This window comes from Ursus americanus, chromosome 21, assembly GCF_024610735.1.
Source record: "Ursus americanus isolate L20-20 chromosome 21, mUrsAme1.1.p, whole genome shotgun sequence".
Classification (NCBI taxonomy): Eukaryota; Metazoa; Chordata; class Mammalia; order Carnivora; family Ursidae; genus Ursus; species Ursus americanus.
In genome coordinates this window covers 48,038,088-48,060,638 of record NC_142147.1, presented here as the reverse complement: position 1 = coordinate 48,060,638, position 22,551 = coordinate 48,038,088, and the positions used below count along the sequence as shown (strand labels likewise).

The 22,551-nt window shown below is 51.8% G+C and overlaps 1 protein-coding gene across 3 annotated transcripts in view; it reads left to right on the top strand.

The window, feature by feature from the left end:
* The window catches only part of OPA3 (outer mitochondrial membrane lipid metabolism regulator OPA3), a 74,967-nt gene that overhangs the window by 40,489 nt on the left and 11,927 nt on the right, over nt 1–22,551 (top strand). For 2 of the 3 annotated variants that reach the window (XM_045808657.2, XM_087870911.1), the window contains exon 2: nt 456–3,876. The exons of the other annotated variant lie outside the window; for it this stretch is intronic. In XM_045808657.2, the coding sequence (XP_045664613.1) occupies nt 456–892 (437 nt within the window). In that variant the 3' untranslated portion in view covers nt 893–3,876. Of the gene's footprint in view, nt 1–455; nt 3,877–22,551 lie in introns of those variants that run through there. 3 annotated transcript variants of the gene reach the window in all.

Below are 22,551 nucleotides of genomic sequence, written 5' to 3'. Positions count from 1 at the left end.
GACGACTGTGTCAGGGGAGGAGGATGCTTGGCTGTCCCACTGCTGGTTGGAAGGGAGGAGCAGAGGAGGCTAAGGCTATAAAGCCTCTGGCAGTTGGGCCCTTTCACCTTCCAGGGACTTTGTGTCCTGGGAGCTCCTTGTAACCCTACAGGGGCATTCCCCCCACCCCCACCCCCAACCAGACTGAGGACTTCCCTTCCTGGGCAGGGTTTCTGATTCCCAGCTGCTTGGCAGAATCCTCTGGGAAATTGAAAAAGATACCCTGGGGTCACCCCAGGGCAGTGGCTTAACGTCACTGGGCTAGGCCAGTGCAGGTCTTGTTGAAGGCGATCCCCCCCCGCCCCGTGGTTTTGGCGGTGGTGTCCGCATTGCTCCATCCTGGACTCCCGAAGTGCGAAGGGGTGGGCTCATCGGGGCTCCTGGCACACGACCTGACCCCTCTCTCCCCCCCGCAGTGTACCACTGGGTGGAGATGCGGACCAAGATGCGCATCATGGGCTTCCGGGGCACAGTCATCAAGCCGCTGAACGAGGAGGCGGCCGCCGAGCTGGGCGCCGAGCTGCTGGGCGAGGCCACCATCTTCATCGTGGGCGGCGGCTGCCTGGTGCTGGAGTACTGGCGCCACCAGGCGCACCAGCGTCACAAGGAGGAGGAGCAGCGCGCCGCTTGGGACGCGATGCAGGACGAGGTGGGCCGCCTGGCGCTGGCACTGGAAGCCCTGCAGGCGCAGATGCAGGCGGCGCCAGCGCACAGCGCCCTGGAGGAGCTGCAGGCGCAGATGCGAGAGGTGCGCGCCCAGCTCTGCGCCCAGGACCCGCCGTCCGCAGCCCAGGAGGCGTCCGCGGCCCAGGCAGTATCCACGTCCAAGCTCCAGGAGTCTGCCCAAGTCTGAACTTGGCCATGGTTGCGTGTGCCCTGACGTGGCCTTCTCCCCGTGCTACCCCCGCCCGCGCTGGCCCAGCGGAAACCACCGGGATCTTGATGGAACTTGGATTCAGTGAGCCCCTCCTGAGCCACAGTACCTTCCACGGGGTCAGCCCCCAGCAGGTGAAGCCGCCCACGAAGCGCCCTCCACCCCTAGCTCATCAGTTCAGACCACAGTGCTCAGCGCCCCGCCCCACCCCATAGCCCACCGACCTGTGAGGTCCCGGCCAGGAAGACAACAGGCTCACTCTTCTGCCAGGAGGGAAAACGGACTTGAGCTGAATCAAGCTGTAACCCCACTCCCACCCCCATTTCCGTGATAAATGTTACCCTTCCCTGGGACTCATCCTTGTCACTGGAACACCCCCTTCCCTTTGTGACTCAGCACAGACCGTGTAAAGAAATGCAGCATGGTTCGGTGCACTTCTGTCCTAGCGTCTAAGCTGGGCTCTAGCTGGGTTTCGCCACCCCCTTTGAGGGGAAAACAAGGGCGAGCCTGGCTTGCAGTTGATCTGCTGAATGTTCTGTTTTCCCCCTTAACCTGATCTGTGGCCCCCTACCGAGACCCCAAGTGGAGTATTCCAACAGATCCCCACCACCCAGGCCTTCAGTCTGGCACAACCTACTGGGATGCCTCTGCAGGGTCCTCTCTGGCGGTGCCCTCCCAGCACCCCTTCCGTGGTGGGAAAATGGATCCTGCCTAAGGCTAAATCCAACCTGTCCTTCAGCCTCGGGCCCCTGTTTAGCTGTCTTCCAAGTCCCTGAGCCTTTCCTGACGTGTCCTCTTCTGTGGCCTCTCTCAGCGCAGTGCCATCACGTTCCTCATGTTCCATCCAAATCTGCTGACCTGTGTGCCCTTGCCCTTCTCCCCTGGGGCTCTGGACCGGTCCATCCATCCCCCTTCACACAGTGGTACCCTCTGCCTCCAGAGCCCTCGTCACCACCTCCATCCCACTAGGCTAGGCCACCCGTTGGTCTTAACCTTTCTTAGTTTCCTAGGGCTACTGTAACGTGACCACAAACTGGATAGCTTAAAACCACAGAAATGTGTGCTCTCACAGTTCTGGAGGCCAGCAATCTGAAATTAGACTCTCAGCGGGGCCACGCTCTGTCCAAGGGCCCTGGGGGAGGATCCTTCCTTGCGTCTTCTAACTTCTGGTGACTTGAGGCGTTCCTTGGCTTGTGGCTGCAGATCTCCAGTCCCTTCCTCCACCTTCACGTGGCCTTCTCTGTGTCTCTTACAAAGGCACTTGTCTTTGGATTTAGGGCCCACCCTGAACCAAAGGGTGGTTTCACTTCAGGGTCCTTAACTTATTTACAGAGTTGGGTTTTCTTTCCCAGATAACTGTGTGGACATACCTCTTAGGGGGCCACCACTCAACCCACTATACCCCCCCACCCCAAGGAGGACGCTGGGACACGTGGCCTTCCCCACAGGGCTGATAGGAACAATCCAGGAACAGGCCTTTACTACCAGGCATCTCTTCCGGGAATCTCACTGTTGCGGGAGGGGTGTGGCTCCCACCAGTCTGAGTTCTGTTCTTCAGACCCGGTGTGTTGTGTTGCCTGAGTGAAAGACCCCCAGAGTGAGGAAGTCATCTTCAGGATGTGTCTGAGGACATAGGGATCTTCAAAATGGGTACAAGGCTCGTTAAAATTAGAGAAGCCAGTGTGTGTGAGTGGGCAGTGATCCTATGAACTCTTTCCTTCATGGGGAAACTGAGGCCCAGGGAAAGCAAAGGAACTTGCCCAAGGCCACAGAGCCCATGAGGGACTGGCTGTCCAAGGTGGTGAAGTAATCAGAGCAGAGTGGGGGTGGGGGCTCAGGGAAGGGGACGGAGAAGGGGTGCAGGGTGCTGGAGAGCACCGGTGCCAGAGGAAGAGGAAGGGGAGAGGGAGCAGGGAGGCAGTTACTGGGGGGGAGGGGTGGTCAGGGATCTACACAGGGGCCCAAGGCATTTGGGCAGCGTGAGAGCAGGGGGCCTTCAGTTTCCTGTCCGAGCAGCCCCGGACTCTTAGCACTTAATGAATGGGGTCAGAGCCAAGATCCATTCTACCTGGGCCAGGTTCTAAGAAGCTGTTGGTGAAGCAGGAGGGGTAGGCTTTCTCTCAACTCTCCTCCCTCACCTCACTTCCAGAGGCCTGGAGGCTGGGGTCGGGATGGGCGGAGTGATCTGGACACCACCTACCCAGACAAAAGCCAAGAAACGGGGGTCCTGAAAGATCATCTTAATTCCTTCTAGAAGAGGGGGAGAAGCTGATTGTTGAGGGAGCTGAGGAGGTGGGTCCTGGGTGGAGGTGTCTGTAAAATCGGAAGTGACCTGAGTGTATAAACAAGAAGACAGTGAGAGAGATAGCACTGGGTGGAAGGCTGATGGACGGAGCCAGGTGAGCGGGCTCAGTGCCCAGGTTCCATGGCTACTCCTAGGGGGTGCCCTGTGGCACTGACCCATCTCTGGAGCACAGGTTATTGGAGGCCAGTGACTGTGATGTGTCCCCCCCCCATCGTGTCCATAAATAGTGGCCCTTAACAGCATTTTCTTCATTTCATTCATGCGAAAATTGCACAGAAAGGGGGAGTCACCTGCCCAAGGACACACAGGCAGGAAAGGAGCAGGAGAGGGACCAGAAGATGGACAGTCTGTACCAGGGCCCACGCTCCAAACTCTTGTGCCATCTTGACCCTGTTGTGGCATTACTGTCACATCTCCGAGACTCAGAACTCAGCCCTGCATGTCCTTCCATGTGGCCAGACCTTCTGGGATGCATCGGCTTCACCCACTGGGCGGGATCAGGATGTGTGGAAATGCAAAGAATCCCCTCTCAAATGCACGAGGCTGAGACCGGAGAATGGCTCATTACTCTGGTTTCCTACTAGCTAAAGTTTTGTATACATTTGCGACTTGGGGAGAGGGGTAGAATAAACTTATAAATGAGGTTGGTTGTCTTCAAGTTGATGTTTTGTGTTTTTTTTATCTTTAAAAAAAACCCCTGTTACAACCTTAGAAAAAGCATCCCCCGATGATTCTTATTCAGGAAACTTTCAGGTGTCCACTGTCTAGCCCACCCTGCTCTGTGTCGGGCTGGGGTCCCAGCAGTGAGCGAGACGGCCACAACCCTGCCCTCATGGTGCTTCCCAGTGTGGTGGGGGGTCATGCATATACAGACATTGCTTTGCCAACTTTACCTGCCTGCCCCGCAGTGATTTGGGAAGAAGGGGCCTCGCTGAATCCAGACTCCTCCCCTCCTGAAGGACTCAGGACTCGAGGGGGTGGCGGGGGGGAACCGAAACCCATTTACACTGGCTCACAAAAGCCTCAGTGTCCCGAGGGCTCTGCCTCTCCCATCTCTGGCTCCGCTCCATTGGCCCCTCTCTTGGTTTCCCAGTCGGGCAGCCCCTTGCCTGGAGAAAGCCATCCCTAGAGCAAGTGGACTTCAGGAAGCCCCTACCTGATTCATGGGCCCATATGGCCGTCCCTGTGCTAGCCGCTGTGACTCTTGAGGGGCCGGGCCTGGGCTCCCGACCCCAATGGACAGAGGGAGGGATGTGTGCCCAAAGGAGAATCGCGCGGGCACCCTCCACCCACTCGTTAGACAAATGTTTACTGAGCACGTACTGCGTGCCTGGCCCCGTTGTAGTAGCTGGGAATCAGCCAGGAACAAGACAAGGGCTCTCACTGTCTCGGAGCTGACATCCAGTGCAGGAGATGGGCAGTAAGGACATAACGGGCTGCTGACCCCCGGAGTATAGTAAGCAAGGGGAGCCAGGGGAACGAAGGCCAGCACCCTTGCCTCCGTTGGCCCGGCTCTGGAGGCTCCTGCCAGCTCTGGGCACCTGGGAGGACTGGCGACTGCCTCTCGCCTCAACTACTCCAGACCCAGCTCTGCTTCCTTCCCTCCCCACCTGCAGGCGCCGTTCCCCAGGGACTCTGGCTTACCCCCTACTGCACACGGATCTCAAGAGTCTATGGGGTGCCTGGGTGGCTCAGTTGAGCGTCCGACTCTTGATTTTGGCTCGGGTCATGATCTCAGGGACACAAGATTGAGCCCCGCGTCGAGCTCTGTGCTCAGCATGGCGTCTGCGTGTCCCTCTCCCTCTGCTTCTCTCTCTCTCTCTCTCTCAAATAAATAAATAAAATCTTTAAAGAAAAAAAAAAGAAAGTCTCCATCTCAACTCATGGCGGCAAGCCACAGTGAGAAGCGGAGTTTATGCCATATACATATTTATATAACTTACAGCTCACACTCTCTGTATGTATTATAAATATGGCATAATTCATGCATTCTGTGACATGGTATATAACGATATACAAATATTTTTCTGTAGTATGGAACATAACATTGTACAGTACATGTGGTGTGTGTGAATCATTGGAATGAAAATTTCACTAAATACCCTGAAATGTGCAGTGCAGTCTGATACTTCTTACTGTATTCCTTTTCATGAAGAAAAGCTACAGATACAAGTGTATCCTATGTACCTAATATGTATTATAAACATAAAACCCATTATATGTATTCGATAACACACACATGTTAATATCATACATTGTATATTACAAAAGTTTCACTAACTGATAATTGCCCTCACCATGTGCGATGCACTCTGTTACTTTCTATTTTATTCTGTCTCATAAAGAAAGGCATATACATATGTGTGTGTTATACAGACCTACGTAAAGTGGGCTGCCTTAGGCCTCTGGCTTTTATTCGAGGCGACACAGGAGCCACGGGAGGCTCTGAGCAGAGGAGGGATTTGAACTGACTTAGGATCCCCCCCGCCTCCGATGGACTATGGGGGGTAAAGGTAGAAACTGCCAGTCCACTGAAGAGATGACTCTGATTGTCCAGGTGTGGGGGGCATGGTGGCTGGACCAGGGGGAGACAGTGGAGGTAGGGAGAGGTGGGATTCTGGCAACATTAATATTTCAAAGGTGGAGCGGACAGGATTTGCTGAGCGATGGGATGTGGGGGAGTCACTGGCACCTTCGAGGTTTTTGCTCTGTGCACCTAGAAGGGGAATGCTGGCATAGCCTGGGATGGCGAGGCTGCCGCAGCACCAGGCGCGAGGAGACACTGAGAGCCCCTGCCCTCCCCGTCCCAAGGTCGCCTCAGATTTGGGCGCCCTCTGCAGGCTTCTGTTACTGGTTCTGAACTGTAGCCAGCGAGGGCTGGGAAGACCGTTCTCATCTTTACTCACCTCTGACGTCATGAGCTCACCTCAAGCTGTGTCTCTGACATTCTTTATCTGGACTCCCCCATCAGGGAATGCTCCTGGTGTCCATTTGGGACCTCCTAGAGGAAGGAGGAAAATGGAGGTGGTGGGCTGGGACTTGGGACCCTTGGGCCTAGAGCGCCCCTCGCCCCTGCAATGGCAGTGCCCAGGCCAGGCTCCCCAGAGGCGCCTCCACCAGGTAAGGGCGGTCCGTGGACCTGGGGGCGGGGGTCACCGATGGCTCCGTCACATCCAGTGTGCCCCCCTTGCTCAAAGGGCCCATCCCTGTGCCTTGAACTTTTCTTTTTTCTAGAATGTACACAGTCTTCTTAAAAGTTCAGCCATTTCAGAGAAACCAAAGCCCCCCCCCCCAAAGGAATCCTGCCTCCCGTTTGGGGGAACTCTGGCAGACCCCTTTTAGGAACGATCTGGTCATACTTGAGACCCCCCTATGAGCTGTCCGCTGCCTCCTTTGCGACACTCAGGGATCTGTATGTGCTTCTCTGACCTGCGTGAGCCTTTCCTTAGATACCAGGAGCTGAAGGAACCGAATGTAACATAAAAATGCCCTCGAGGGGCGCCTGGGTGGCACAGCGGTTGAGCGTCTGCCTTCGGCTCAGGGCGTGTTCCCGGCGTTCTGGGATCAAGCCCCACATCAGGCTCCTCCGCTATGAGCCTGCTTCTTCCTCTCCCACTTCCCCTGCTTGTGTTCCCTCTCTCTCTGGCTGTCTCTCTCTCTGTCGAATAAATAAATAAAATCTTTAAAAAAAAAAAATGCCCTCGAAAATTCTGCGGAGTAGCAGAGAAACTGTCAACACTTGGAATGATCCAACTTGAAAGATTTTCAAACCATAGAAGTGCGCATGGAATGTGATTGTTCTCTTAACTTAAATTTCCCTGCTTACTGGTAGGTCAAGCATCTTTGTAGCCATTTATTGGACGTTTGTCCTGCTTTTGGAAAATGCCTGTTTTCACTGTCCCTTTAATGTCTGTTTCTGGTATGTTTTGTCCAACTGAAGTTTTTCGTTTTAAAATAAGCAAATCTGGGGGTACCTGGGTGGCTCAGTCGTTAAGCGTCTGCCTTCAGCTCAGGGCATGATCCCAGCGTTCTGGGATCGAGCCCCACATGAGGCTCCTCCGCTGGGAGCCTGCTTCTTCCTCTCCCACTCCCCTTGCTTGTGTTCCCTCTCTCGCTGGCTGTCTCTCTGTCAAATAAATAAATAAAACTTAAAAAAAAATAAAATAAGCAAATCTGGGGTGCCCACCTGGCTCAGTCAGAAGAGTGTATGATTCTTGATCTTGGGGTTGTGAGTTCAAGCCCTGCATTGGGTGTAGATATGACTTAAATAAATAAACTGAAAAATAAAATAAAATAACCAAATATATTATTAGCCTTTTTCCTTTCAGGCATTTGGGTTTCTTCTGTCCTTATTTGAGAAGGACTCCTTTACCTTTAGGATATCTACAGCTCTACTTTCTCATACTTTTATTCAAGTTTTTTTTTGTGTGTGTTTAAGTCGTCTAGCAAGAGTAGCTTTTTTTTCTGTTATGTTTTGGTTTTTGAAGAGTATGAGGTCGGGATCTGTGTACTTCAGTTTCCAAATGAATGGTTGGCCCATGTCTTGAAGTGTGAGGGGTGCTCCATCCTTTCCTGCCTCCCCTGGGAGAGGATAGCAGTACCCAGTATGTCCCTTTGACACTGGCACCTCTTTCTCAGTCCTGTCTTGTTGTCCGTTTGTCTGTCATGTTCCAACACCATCTTTTTTGAATGACAAGAGTTTGAAAAAATATATATATATAATATACATATTATATATATACACACACACATATATATTGAAGATTTTATTTATTTGTCAGAGCAAGAGAGCTCGCACAAGCAGGGGGAGCGTCAGGCAGAGGCAGGGGGAGAAGCAGACTCCCTGCTGAGCAGGGAGCCCGACTTGGGACTTGATCCCAGGACCCTGGGATCATGACCCAAGTGGAAGGCAGACACTTAACCCACTGAGCCACCCAGGCGCCCCTGAAAATATATTTTGATTTCTTCTCAGCCACCCGGCAGTCTTGTTCTTATGTTCAGATTTTTTTTCAATTTTTTAAAAAGATTTTATTTATTTATTCGACAGAGATAGAAACAGCCAGCGAGAGAGGGAACACAAGCAGGGGGAGTGGGAGAGGAAGAAGCAGGCTCCTAGCAGAGGAGCCTGATGTGGGGCTCGATCCCATAACGCCGGGATCACGCCCCGAGCCGAAGGCAGACGCTTAACCGCTGTGCCACCCAGGCGCCCCTCTTATGTTCAGATTTATCTGAGTTATTCTTGTGCCCTGATCTGTATTTTTGAAAAGTTAATAGACTTTATATTTTTTGAGCAATGTTAGGTTTACAGAAAAATTGAGCAGAAAGTACAGAGAATTCCCGTATATCTCCCCCAGTCCCCCTACATTCATAGCCACCCGGCGATGAACATCTGGCATCTGTTGCAATTGACGAGTCAATATTGACACGTTACTAAAGTCCATAGTTTTCATTGGGGTTTCCGCTCGGTGTTGTACATTCTACAGGTTTGGACAAGCGTATAATGCCATGTATCCACCATTAGAGTATCACAGAGAATGGCTTCACTGCCCTAAAAATCCCCTGCTCCACCTGTCCCTCCCTCCCCACTCCCTGAACCCCTGGCAACCCCAGGTGTTTTTACTGTCTTTTCCAGAATGTTAGATGGTTGGAAGCATACAGCATGGAGCCTTCTCAGCCTGGCTTCTTTCACTTAACAATATGCATTTAAGATTCTCCTGTGTCTTTTTTTGTGCTTGATAGCTCATTTCTTTTTTTCACTGAAGGACGTTCCACTGAATGGGCATACCACAGTTTGTATTTCCGCTCACCTAATTGTTGAAGTGCAATTCTGTAACAGCTTTTCCACTGCCTTGAAAAATTTTGCTCTTTATGTTGCAAGACTGATTTGGGGGAGAATTTGTCTTTTGTTTTAGGTGTCGTGTTTCCTGCAGAACAGCTAGGTTCTGTGGAATAAAATAATAACAAAAGCATCAATCTGTTGAGTGCTTAGTACCCAGCTGGATGTTCAGGGCTCTTCCTCGTCGCAGACCCTTCTAATCCCGCCATCCCTCTACCACTGAGCTTTGCCTAGCAACCTGGAGTGCTGGGAGTGTTGCTGGTGGGACTGAGAGCCAGCGTCAGTCTTTCCATCTGGCAGTGAATGTCATGTATTATCTTAAAAGGTGTTCTGGCGGGGGGAGTGGGGGTGCTGTGTGTGGCGAATCTGCTGGTTTGGAGTTGGGGGGGGCATCTAAGCGGAGGTCAGAGTTTGCCTTCCAGATTTTAGCACGCCCAGGATTACCAGGTCCTGCACGAGCATGAGCACCTCCTAGGGACATGCCCCCAGGTGCTGTGTCACCCCCATGTGTGCATCTCCCTGTGGGCACCTGCGGGCACATACAAACATGGTGCCTGGCTGATTATGACCGAGCAGGGAGATGGTGGTAGGGGATGAGCACTCTGCTCTCTGCAGCTTTCCTAAGTTAAGTTCCAGGTATGTTAAACCAGAGAAATGCATCGTTGTTGAGAACAAGGAGGTTTGGGGTAAGGATGAAGTCCCTCGGAGGGCCCTGTTGCAGCCACATGTCTTAGTACTGCTCAGCTGACCCTAACGTGAGCAGTTTAAAGCAACAGTCAACGTTTGTCGTCTCACAGCGTTGCTGAGGGTCAGAGAGTTGGGAGTGGCTTGGCTGGGCAGTTCTGGGGGGTCTGGCTCTGGATCTGATATGAGGTTCGGGCCGGGGCTGAAGGCACCCAAAGACTCAACAGGTGCACAGTCCACTTGCGAGGAGGCTTACTCACAAGGCCAGCAGATTGGTGCTGGCTGTTGGTAGGGGCCTCAGTTTCTCCCCATGGGATCTCTCTAGTGTGGATCCTTTCTGCCTCCCTCTGTCACTCACTAACTCTCCTGCATTTGCTGAGTCAGTGAATCTATGACAATCTCTAGGTACCTGGTCAAATCCCAGCCAGCCTGTAGCCTCCAGGCCCTTCTCCCCTGACCCTGGCGTAGGTGGAATGGAATGCACAGTGTCCCCGCCCCCACAAAGAGCACAAGTCCTCGTCCCGGAATCTGTGAATGTGACCTCATGTGATAAAAGTTTTGCAGACGTGAGGAAGTTAAAGATCTTGAGATGCAGAGATTTTTCTGGATTGTCCGTCCGGGTCCTGAGTGCCATCATGGTGTGCTCCTGAGAGATGGTCAGAGGGAGATCACACACACAGAAGGGGAGGCCACATGAAGATGGCGTGGGGCTGGCGTGCGGCAGCCGGAAGCCCAGGAACACCAGCAGCCACCAAAAGCTGGAAGAGACAGAGAACCGATTCTCCTCTTGAGCTTTTGGGGGGACTGCAGCCCACCTGACACCTTGATCGAGGCCCAGTGATGCCTATTTTCGACTCCTGCCCTCCAGAACTGCGAGAGAATACCTTTCTGTGTTGGGTCATCACGTTCATGGTAGTATGTTAGAGCAGCTGGACGAGACTAATAAACTCCCACGGTATCTCTGATGACTCGCCCCGAGTAGCTCTGACCTCCCAAAAGAAGAAAAAGCCTGCTCCACTTTGCTGGTGGAGTGGAGCACCCGAATTTTCCGGACACTTCGTGTGGCTTTCTGCTGTGTTGCCTGGGAGAAAAAATAATTTCTTGACTAAAGGCATGGGTATTTTGTTAGTTTAAGTAGTATATATTGAAAGAGTAATCCTACCTTTACTGGCCTACGTTTTACTGAGCAATTTATTTATTCAGATTGTCTTGTGTCTATCCTTGGGTCATTTTCCTTATTGGATGTGTGTTTCTTGTTTCTTCTCATTATGGTTTTAGTTGAAATAAAATAAACATACAGTAAAGTATGAAACTGCACTGGTATCAGTGCCTCAATGAATTCTTACAAAAGGATATACGTATTAACCAGCACCCAGACAGAGCTGGGACGTTTGCGGGAGCGCTCCCTTCTGCTGCCTCCCAGCAACACACCCTCCCAGCAGTAGCCACTCTTCTGAAATCTGTCACTGTCAATCAGATCTGTCAGTTCCTGAACTTTGTGTCTGGTGGACTGGTATGGAATGTCCTTTTTCTGGATCTGGCTTCTTTTCTTCCACATCGTATCTGGGAGATGCATCTGTGTTGTAATCCTCTGTTCTTTTTTGTTGCCGTGCGGTATTCCGTTGTCAACTGTAACACACTGTGTTTACCGATCCGTCAGCACCCAGCATGTCTCTGTTAGGAGCAAAGCTGCCAGGACCGAGCTGGCACAAGGCTTTGGCTGGCATTGCGCTTGGGTGTATCCAGGAGTGAGACTGCTGAGTCATAGGACAAGAGTGTTAACCACCCCCCCCTTTTTAAAGATTTTATTTATTTATTAGAGGGAGCATGAGCATGCGCAAGCATGAGCACGGGGAGAGGCAGAGGCAGAGGGAGAAGCAGGCTCCCCACTGAGCAGGGAGCATGACGTGGGACTTGATCCCAGGACCCCGGGATCATGACCTGAGCCGAAGGCAGATGCTCAACCGACTGAGCCACCCAGGCGTCCTGAGTGTTTACCCTTTGGAGAAAATGCCAGATTTTTTTTTAAGGATTTTATTTATTTATTTGAGAGAGAGAGAGAGTTGGGAGGAGCAGAGGGGGAGGGAGAAGCAGACTCCACGCTAAACGTGGACACAGGTCTCAATCCCAAGACCCTGAGATCGTGACCTGAGCGGAAACCAAGAGTCGGATGCTTTGACCGACTGCACCACCCAGGTACCCCAGGAACTGCCAGTTTAAAAAAAAAAATAATGGACCCCGTCGTATGACCTCCTCCCGCTCCTCCCCGACCCCAACCTTGTATGAAAGTTCCAGAAGCTCCGTTTTCCTGACAATGCTCCTTATCGGCAGTTTTGCCTTTTTCCTTTTGTTCTTTTCTTTTTTAAAATTTAACCATCCTGGTAAGTCTGTAGAGGTATTGTAGTCTCAGGTTGTCCTTCTCTGATGAATAACGGTGTTGAGCATCTTCATGTGAACTTATTGGCCATTCTTAATGTCTCCCTTTGTGAAGTGTTTGTTCAGTCCTTTTGTCCATTGGGTGAGTTTCCCGTGGCTGCTGTGCTCGCAGGCTTACTCCAAAGCGCGTGTGTTCTCCAACAGTTTCAGAGGCCAGAACTCTGAAATCAGAATCACTGCACCGAAATCAAGGTGTTGGTAGGGCTGTCCTCTCTCCCTTTTTTTTTCTTATTAAAGATTTTTTTTTAAAGATTTTTTTTTATTTATTTATTCGACAGAGATAGAGACAGCCAGCGAGAGAGGGAACACAAGCAGGGGGAGTGGGAGAGGAAGAATCAGGCTCATAGCGGAAGAGCCTGATGTGGGGCTCGATCTCATAACGCCAGGATCACGCCCTGAGCCAAAGGCAGGTGCTTAACCGCTGTGCCACCCAGGCGCCCCCTTATTAAAGATTTTTATTTACTTATTTGAGAGAGAGAGAGAGAGAGAGAGAGAGCACGAGGAGGGACGCAGAGGGAGAAGGAGAAAGCAGGCTTCCTGCTGAGCAGGGAGCCCAGTGCGGAGCTCGATCCCAGGACCGTGAGATCAGGACCTGAGCCGAAGGCAGATGCTTAACCGACTGAGCCACCCAGGCACCTCGTCCTGCCTCCCTTCAGGGGAGAACCTGTTCCTTGCCTTGGCCAGCTGCTGGTGGCCCCCAGCACTGCTGGGCTCATGGCCACATCCCTCCCATCTCTGCCTCCGTCCTCACATGGCTTTCTGCTCTGTATCTGTGTCTTCTCTCCCGCCTTTTATGAGGACACTTGTCACTGGGGTTAGGGCCTGGGTAATCCAGGATAATCGCCCCCATTTCAAGATCCTTAATTCACTTCATCACATCTGCAAAGTCCCTTTTGCTGTATGAAGTAAGACCCACAGGTTCCAGGCATCGGGGTACAGACATGTTGGGGGACCATAATCCAGTGTCCCACATGCACTTTCTGTAAGCTCCTCCATTTCTCTCCTGGTGATCTGAGGTGCTCTTCAAAGAATCTGCGTACTGTGTTTGAGGTGGGGAGGCTTTCTGGCAAACCTCTCACTGGAGCCGTGAGGTAAGATGCTTGGCATGGGGGATGTGGTCTGTGCTTCCCTGATGACCCCTAGCGGGCTCGGCATATTTTCAGCTGTTTATTGGACACTTGAATTCCTGTGACAAATGCCTGCTTTACTTGTCCTTAGTGCTTGTTCAGGGTGCCTTTTGTCCTACAAAAAAAATTTTTTTTTAAATTTTGACAAGCCAGATTTTCCCATCTTTTCTTTTATGGCTCTTACTTTTCTCCCCTTGTTTGGGAAGAGCTTCTTCACCCCAAATTATAAACATCCCCATCCTAAGAGTACAAGAGGGTTATGACCCCCCCCCATTTTGCAGAAGAGGACACTGAGGCACAGAGGAAATGATTCTCCTAGATTTCACAGTTATTGGGTTGCAGGGACTGTGTGAAGGATTTTACAAGCACCACAGCTTTGAATCTTTGAATCTCCTTGTGTTGTCCCCCAAACCATCCTCAGGCTCAGTGATTTGCCAGGACTCGCAGGACTCAGAAAACAGATATACTCATGTTACTTCCAGTGTGAGGACACAGACTGAAATCAACAAAGGGAAAAGTGGCATGCGGGGAAGTCCAGGGGAGACCAGATGCAGAGAGAACAGCATGTGCAAAGGCCCAGAGGTTCCAGTGGGAAGGAGAGTCATAAAAACTTTTTTTTAATAAATGTTCCTCTCCTGGAGCTTAGAGTGTGCAGCATAGTGGGGCAGGAATGAGGGGTCGGAGACCAAGTTACACAGACTCTGGGCCATAGATTGGAGGGCATGCAGGGAAGGGAGGCTCCGCATGACCCGACACCTGTGAACACTGGGCCATCCAGAAATGAATTCCATTCGAGTCATTTCTTTGTTTTCCAATCATTATTTTCTGCGTAGTTGAAGGCATGGCAGGCTCCCTATGGAAAACTCAGTGACACTGAAAAACATAAAATGGAATGATAAAAATCATCTGTCATCCCACTATCCAGAGATGATCAGTGTTCACGTCTAGCTGTGTTTCATGTCCTCGGCGCATGCGCGTGAGGGCACGTGCACGTGGGTGTCTGGAGAGAAAAAGTGTTGCATTAGCATATATGTTGGTAGATATGCATATATGTGCAAAGTGGGAATCATCCTATCGAGTGTTCCGTATCTGTCTTTTAAGTGACCAGTAAAGAGTCTCAGAGGAGAGGGCTTCACACTTGGTCAGGTGAGAGCTGATTTATGAACTGGCCTCCAGAGGAGCTCTGGCTTAAGCTGCAGCGCTAGAGGGGAGGGTGTCCGCAGAAAAGGTACAGAATGTGCCGAGACTCGACTGCCACGGGGAGTGGTCCCCCAGAGCCCTAGGGAGCTCTGCAAGCTTTTCCTGTTTGTTTCCTTTGTTAGTTTTGGTTATTTGAAGAGAGTTCAGTGGAGGATGGCGGTGTCGGTGAAGGGACCTAGGGAAGGATGCTGACCAGGGAGTGGACCCAGCCAAGCTGATAACCATCCTGAGATCTCGGCAGGGCGCCAGGAGCCCATCCCAGACGAGCAGGTGCAAGAACTGCAACCTCAGGTCAAGGGCACAGCCGCTGTGGCCCTGCGGGGGGACAGGAGATATGTCCCCCACCCTGCTTTCTCCCATCCCCCTCCTCTCTTGTGGGCGCTGCCCAAAGTGAGTGCCCACCAGCTCCAGAGGACAGTTTGTGGTGATGCCTTCCCCAGCGCTAAGCCTCCTGGGAGCAGACAAGGACTGGCAAGAATGGAGGGAGTGGGTCTGAGGACTTAGGGAAGTGGTGTAGCCCCATAGCGGTCCTCAGCTTTTTTGGGGGGAGCATGAGACCAGGAACCCCAATACCAACTGCTCTGGAGCAGAACCCCGCCTGTCCCGTTTGCGCTGAACGTTTAAGCCCAGCCAGTCACTGTAACCGAAGCCAACGAGAGTTCGTCCCCACCACGTGCAGCAAGCCAATAAAAGGCTGACACTGAGCAAAGGACAGCTTTTTTACTGGTGACGCACCACCCAGGAAAAATAGCAGTACAATTTGCTTTTCATCAGTACAACAGGCTAATAACAGTACAATTTGCTTTTCATCAAAACCGGTTCATAATGGACGCCCTCCATTGACACGTTACACCATCAGCATATCTTCATGCGAGAATGGGCACGGGTCTTCACACTGATTTTCATTTTACTCTGTAATGTGTAGAGAAGAGAAACCCAGACACCCTGGTCACGACCAGTCCAGGTTTGGAGACAGGGTTTCCCTTGACCTTGAAATACCCCTGTGAGACCCTTGAAGGGGCAGCAGGTGGCATGGCTGCTGGATGGTGGCCGTGGGTGTTTTCTACTTGACCGTGACTTCCAACAACCAGATGAGCCTCTCCGCTTTGCCCGCGCACCCATTCCTGTGTACTTGTGGAGTCAGACATTCTCACGGGACACCCAGGGGACTTTCCATCACACGCATGGGGATCTGGGACCTGGTGGTGGGGGAAGGGTTCAGAAGAGGACAGGATGCAAGAAGGGCTACCCCGTTGACTTGCACACAGAGGGGACACTCCTCTCCAGGAGTGTCACTCTGGGGGCTGTGGGAAGGGACCACAAAAGCCCCAGCTCACCTGTCTGGATGAGAAGTTCCTCTGCATCCCCTTCACCTGGTGACAGGTAAACTGGGCCCAGAGAGGGCAGGACACTCGTCCAAGGTCACACAGTGGGAAGCTGAGACACAGATGCCACCTCCACCCCCATCTGGTAACATATGTCTCTGTGGAGAGCAGAGCTCCTGGGAAGGAAGGAAAGAGGAAGGGGTCTCTGTGTCCCCAGGAGAGCAGAAGGGTCAGAAGGGGAAACCACCAGCAGGGCCAGAACCGACCTCGGGTTTCCTGGGTGTACGTCCTGCAGTCCTCAGCCTAAGACTTCTGGGGGTCCATGGGGATGACAAGGAACTTGTCCCAGGTCTGGCAGCACCTCTGCGTGGGGCGGTGGAAGGGGTAGAAGTCTCTGCAGCAGCTCCACTCGGAGTACTTGGGGTCCAGGGCCACAACGCCACAGAGCGGCCACGGCTCCCTTCTTGTCATCAGCACCTCCCCTGGGGGCCAGACACGGCTCAGCCTCTGCCCTTCTCCTCTGCCCTTCTCCCGCTCCTTCTTGCCCTTGCCCTCTTTTTTCCCCCAAGGCGCCAAGTGGGGTTGAACTACAGGAGTTTTCGTAGAAAAGCTTCAGCAGCTGGGCCCCTAGTGGGACGGGCCTCTTGACTTTGGCTCTTGACTCAGCCCGTCACTCCCCTTCTCCCTCCGAGCCCAGCGGACATCCCGGACATCCCGTTTCTGCTCCGGCCCAAGAAGCGCTCCCTACCCCCAGCACCCATGTGCAGCTCAAGGGGGAATCCTCACAGGGGCTACTGCAGAACCCGAAGTGGGGAGCAGTGGGAGGCAGGTCAGAACTCAGCCCTGAGGCTGGCAGGGCAGAAGCACTAAGGGAGAAGGTGTGCACCGCCTTTCCGCAGGCAACGCCCTTGCCCTTCCTTTCTGGGCCCCACGCAGTACCAGCTGCCTTCACGGTCCAGGCCCCTGGGGGCTGCGGATGGGGTCCCAAATGGCAGCTCTGTCCTAGAGCCGGCCCCTCTGCCTTTATGGTTTGGGTTTGAAGTTGGCACAGTCCCGGTTTGTGAGAGCCCCAAACTTCTGACCCTGGCTCCTGCTATTTCCCTGACTTACCCATGCAAAGCCAGCTGGGCAGGGTCCCCTCCAGAGACCACAGCCTGTGCTTCTTAGGGGGCTGGAGCCCTTGAGCCCTGCCCGGGGCTCCCGGCCCCTCCAGAGACTGAGGTTCAGCTCATCACACAGTGTCTCGATGGAACTGGCTGATAGTTCTTATTTGCCTCTGAGACGTTCCCCAGAAAGCCCTCCCATCCTCTGCCACCCCAGAGGGGTCAGACCTCCCTGCACCTCCCCCCCATGCTCACCTCTGGAGGGATGGAGCCTTCCATGCAGGAATGGGAGCAGCAGGAGGAAGAGAGCTGCAAGAGAGAGATGTGAAGGTGGGGGAGCCTCCCTCGGGAAGAGAGGGGTGTGGGAAGACAATGAGGAGTCGGGACTCCCAGCAGCCACCACTCCAGGACACTGGCCTCCATCCAGCTGCCCCTGGTTGGTGCATATCATGGCAGCCACAGCTCCTGGGGGGAAAGGTCTGTGAGTACCGCCCTTAGTTTTTGTAGGGTAATAAAGAATGTATCTGTTAACCAGTTTTACCGGTCCCAGGTTGCTTCAGAAGCCTTTGTTAAATTCGTTAAGTGGTTAAGTGTATCTTTGATAAGCTACTGGTGGAAAAACCTAGCATAAGATTATGACCAAGCCAGCCTGACTTTCTGGTTCAGTCACGCAGCCAGCAATCCCATCCCTCTTGCCTACCTGGGGGGCCTGAGACACCCCCTGGTTGGCAGCCATGTTTGAAGCCCCACAATCCCTCCTACACCTTACCTGTTGCAGTTGTAGATATAACGTTTCCGGGCCATTCTGTGAGTGGTTCTGCTGAGGTCGTGGAATACAGGTGAGGTTCAGTGGGTGGAGTGCGCAGCGATGACGGAGAAAGAATTCTTGAGACGTCTTTGGTGCAAAATGGTGGTTTGTTAAAGTACGGGGACAGGACCCGTGGGCTGAAAGAGCTGCTGCCCCTGGGTTGTGAGGGGTGGCTGATTATAGACTATGGGGTTGGGGAGGTAAGGGAAAGGGAGGCTGAGAAAGGATTTTCATACGTTAAAGAAGACTCCCAGGATACTGGAGGCCTTGCCATTGTCAAGTTAAGGTTGTATTTCCCTCTAGCAAGACATTAACATAAAGATAGTTGGGAACTTCCTCGGGGAAAGTTATACTCCGCCCTGTTCAAGTATCTGTCAATGGGCTGCAGGTTATAAGGACATTTAATCGTATCTCCATTTCCTTCTGCAAGCTAGGCTATTGATAGAAATGCTTTGTTCTTGTAGATCCTGAAGACATTTGGAAACTGAGGGAGACTCAGGCCCTGCAGGGTTGTGATTGCTATAAGGTGAATGTTTGTTTTCCCTTTCCTTAGCTTTAGGGCAGCCAGGAGTGCCTGAGGAATGTCGCATGTATCCCATCGGGGGGCAGGGGGCGGTTATGGGGTGTCAGCTTCTGCTTTGTCCTGGACTTACCTTCTGTTCCCTCATTAATTCTAGCAAAGTTTTGAACCTGAGGGGGTTTGCGGGAGCCCCCGAATCTGTCGCCAGTTGGTCAGAAGTGCAGGTGGCTTGGGAACCCCACTCATGGCTGCTACTGGAGTGGGAGCCGTCTTGTGGGACTGAGCCTTCACCCTGTGGAGTCTGTGCTAACTCTGGGTGACTGCTGCCAGAATCGCATGGCAGTACACCATACTTGTTGACCGTCTAGGGTGAAACACAGCAGGCTCATTTCTCATTACCGAACTATCTGTTCTTTTTAAATTGACACCATGTACATACCACACAAGCGATCATTTTAGCCATTTTAAGTATACAGTTCCGTGGCATTAAGTACGCTCAGTGTTGTGTAACCATCACGACCCTCTGTGTGCAGAACTCTTTCATCATTCCAAACAGAAACCCAGTACCTCTGAAACAACTGAGTGCTGTTTTTGTGTTTGCTTTTTGCTACAAATAGGGCCCCTTGTTCCCCTCTTCAGAAATTACAGGGAGAAGGAATTACTGCTATCCTTTGACTGTTTGAGGGGGAGGAACAAGATGTCCTTTTGGAGGAAAGTGAGAGGAGAGAGGAAGGACTTCTTTATAAGGTATGTTAGTGAGGAGGTTACTTCTGTGGGCATCTGGTGCTTAACCTTGCCGGAGACAGGAGGCAGTGTACAAGGCACCTGAGCATTTGCCCCCTGCCCCTCTGACTTGCCCACGGGTCTTGAGCTTTATTTTTATGTGTTTACATTTTTTAAATTTTTTAAGTAATCACCATACCCAATGTGCGGCTTAAACTCACGACCCCGAGATCAAGAGTCACATGCTCCGCTGCCTGAGCCAGCCAGGGCCTTGGGTTTTGAACTTTAAACTGAGAAGACGGACCCATCACACGCCACACAATGGCACAGCCTCTCCTTGCCCTGGAGGGCACCACTGCAGTCAGCAGGAAAGGACCTCCCCAGAGAGCAGTGCTGGGCCTCAGGGGCCCTGGGCTAAATCTTCTGCATCCCATTGTTAGTTTCTTAAGAATAACTCCTGGGGCGCCTGGGTGGCGCATTCATTGGGCATCTGCCTTTGGCTCAGGGCGTGATCCCAGCGTTCTGGGATCGAGCCCCATGTCAGGCTCCTCTTCTATGAGCCTGCTTCTTCCTCTCCCACTCCCCCTGCTTGTGTTCCCTCTCTCGCTGGCTGTCTCTCTCTGTCAAATAAATAAATACAATCTTTAAAAAAAAAAAAAAAAAGAATAACTCCTGACATGACAACTGCTGGATCTGGTCACGTGTACATTTTGGGTTTTCCTCTCTTACTGAACTGAGCAAGTCCCCAGTATTGAGAGGAGAAAATTTAAAAATTTTAAAAATTTAACAATCAAGACCGTCATAAAACCTACCTGCCAGAAATCATCAACACTTGTTACATTTTGGTATATTTTCTTTATATACTCACTGGGGTTTTTTTGTTTTTTGCTTTTTGCATTTTAGTTCTCCCCAGCATCTTATTTGGAGAATTGTCAGACCTACAGAAAAATGGAAGAAACTATACAGTGAACACCCAGAGGCGCTTACTAGAGTCACCACCCGTTCACATTGTGCCTCGTCTGTGCTCTTCAGAGAGCTTGGGTCTGCGTGCTTATGTCTAGGAGTCTAAGATCGCACTGCCGTGACAAAATACCACAGGCTGGGGGGCTTAGACAACAGACATTTATTTTCTCACCATCCTGGCGGCTGGGAAGTCCAAGATCAAGGCGCTCACAGATTCGGTTCCTGTTGAGGTCCCACTTCCTGCTTTGTAGACGGCTGCCTTCTCCCGCTGTGCTCATATGAGAGAGAGAGAGAGAGAGAGAGGCAAAGCCCCCTGGTGTCTCTCTCTTCTTATAAGGACACCAATCCGGTCCTGGGGGTCCTGCCCACATGACCTCATCTAAACCAAATTACCTCCCAGAGGCCCCACCTCCAAATGCCATCACCTTGGGGGTTGGGGCTTCAGCATATGTACTGGGTGGGGGGCACAGAAACATGTAGTCCATAACGCTTTACATCTCTGTGTCTCCATAGCTACCCAGATTTTTTTTTTCACTGAATCATTTGAAAGTAATCTGCAGATGTCATGGCACTTTACCCTTGAAAATTTAAGTGTATGTCTTCTAAGAGTAAGGACCTTCTCCCACACACTCCAAAAAGCCATCATACACTAAGAAAAGTTATTTTTTTTAAAGATTTTATTTATATACTTGACAGAGAGAGAGAGAGAGAGAGCACAAGTAGGCAGAGCAGCAGGCAGAGGGAGAGGGAGAAGCAGGCTCCCCGGCTGAACAGGGAGCCAGATGGGGGGCTCGGTCCCGGGACTCTGAGATCAGGACCTGAGCTGAAGGCAGACACTTGACTGACTGAGCCACCCAGGCGTCCTACACTAAGAAAATTCTTAATAATTTCATAATGTCGGGGCACCTGGGTGGCGCAGTCCTTAAGCGTCTGCCTTCGGCTCAGGGCGTGATCCCGGCGTTATAGGATCGAGCCCCACATCAGGCTCCTCCCCTGGAGCCTGCTTCTTCCTCTCCCACTCCCCCTGCTTGTGTTCCCTCTCTCGCTGGCTGTCTCTGTCAAATAAATAAATAAAAATCTTTAAAAAAAAATAATTTCATAATGTCATCTAAGAAACTGCTTGTTTTCAAATTTCTCTAACATGTCAAAATATCTTTTATAGATTTGTTTCTATCCAGCCCAGGATTCAGTCATGGCCCACACATTACATTTTATAGTCATCTCTTTGATCTTGTGAAATCCAGGACAGCTCTGCCTTTTTGGGATTTGTATGACTTTGGATTTTTGAAAACTTCCAGCTCAGTTGTCCTGCAGAAAATGACCCACACTCTGGACTCCTGGCTAGATTCAGAGTGGACATGTGCAGCAGGAAAACTGTGGGTGATGCTGTGTCTGTCCCATGACACCTTCAACCAGTCACGATGTCAGTTTGTCCCATTATAGATGATGCTGAGTTTGACCACTTGGTTTAAGTGGTGACCACTGGGCCTGTCCACTGTAAAAGTATCTTTTGCTCTTTTGTAATTAGTCAAGAGGTTGTTTATTCCTTGGTTGATTGATTGATTGATTGATTGATTCATGTTTTTAGTACATATTCCCTGAGTACCTGCTCTGTGCCTGGCCCCTTACTAGGCTGTGCTGGGGATACAGGAGTGACCAAGACACTCTTGGCCCTGCATTCTTGGGACTCCCAGTCCATGGGGGAGACAGACCGCTCGCCATATGGTGACAACCCAAAGTGGTTGGAGCTGGGATGGCATAGCGCACCCAGAGGGTGACAGACCCAGCCTGGGTGGTCAGGAAGGGCTTCCCAGAGGAGGAAGCATCTGAGCCAGGACCTGAAAATCCAGGGTGAGTGTGGGAAGGAGTGCGTGTGGCAGGCAGAGGGAACGGCATATGCAAAGGCTCAGAGATGAGAGAGAGCAAAGGGGGCTGAGAGCACAGAAGGAGGTTCCATTGGAAATGGCCAGAAAATCAGCAACGGGAGAGATCACATGCGGCCTTGTGATCATTTTTAAAGAGTCAGGACTTCTGTGACCAACAGACTCTCAGTCCTTCTATCTGTTTCTAAGCTGCTTATCCTGCCCTACCTTGTTTTTTTCCCTAAAGCAGCTTTAGTGAGGTGTGACACACAAAATCACACACACATATGAAGTGTGTAACTTGACTTTTGACCACCTCCATGCTGGAGATACCGAGCACATGTCATCACTCCCCAGGTTTGCTCAAGCCCTCCCCCCTCCCCTCCCCCAAGCAACCACTGCTCGGCTTTCCAGATCTCCGTACCCACCACAAATGCCAGCTTGCAGAGCCTGTGGATGGCATGCTGTGTTTTCTCTGTGGCCTCTTGCAGTGAGTGTAGCTCAGGGAGTGGGAGGAACATCCTTGAAGCCTCGCTCAAGGACTTCGGGTCCGGAGAGGGAGAAAGATGGCCAAGCCTGGCCTGGAAACCTGGCCCACAAGCCTGAGAACTGGTTGCCAGGACGGGACAGCAGCAAAGAGTCTTCCGGGAGCTGTAGAGAGAGGTGAGGGCCCACCAGCGACACTCACTTTGGCAGACCCTCTGGTTCTTGCCAAGTCACCCTTCACCCCCACCTCTCCATCATGA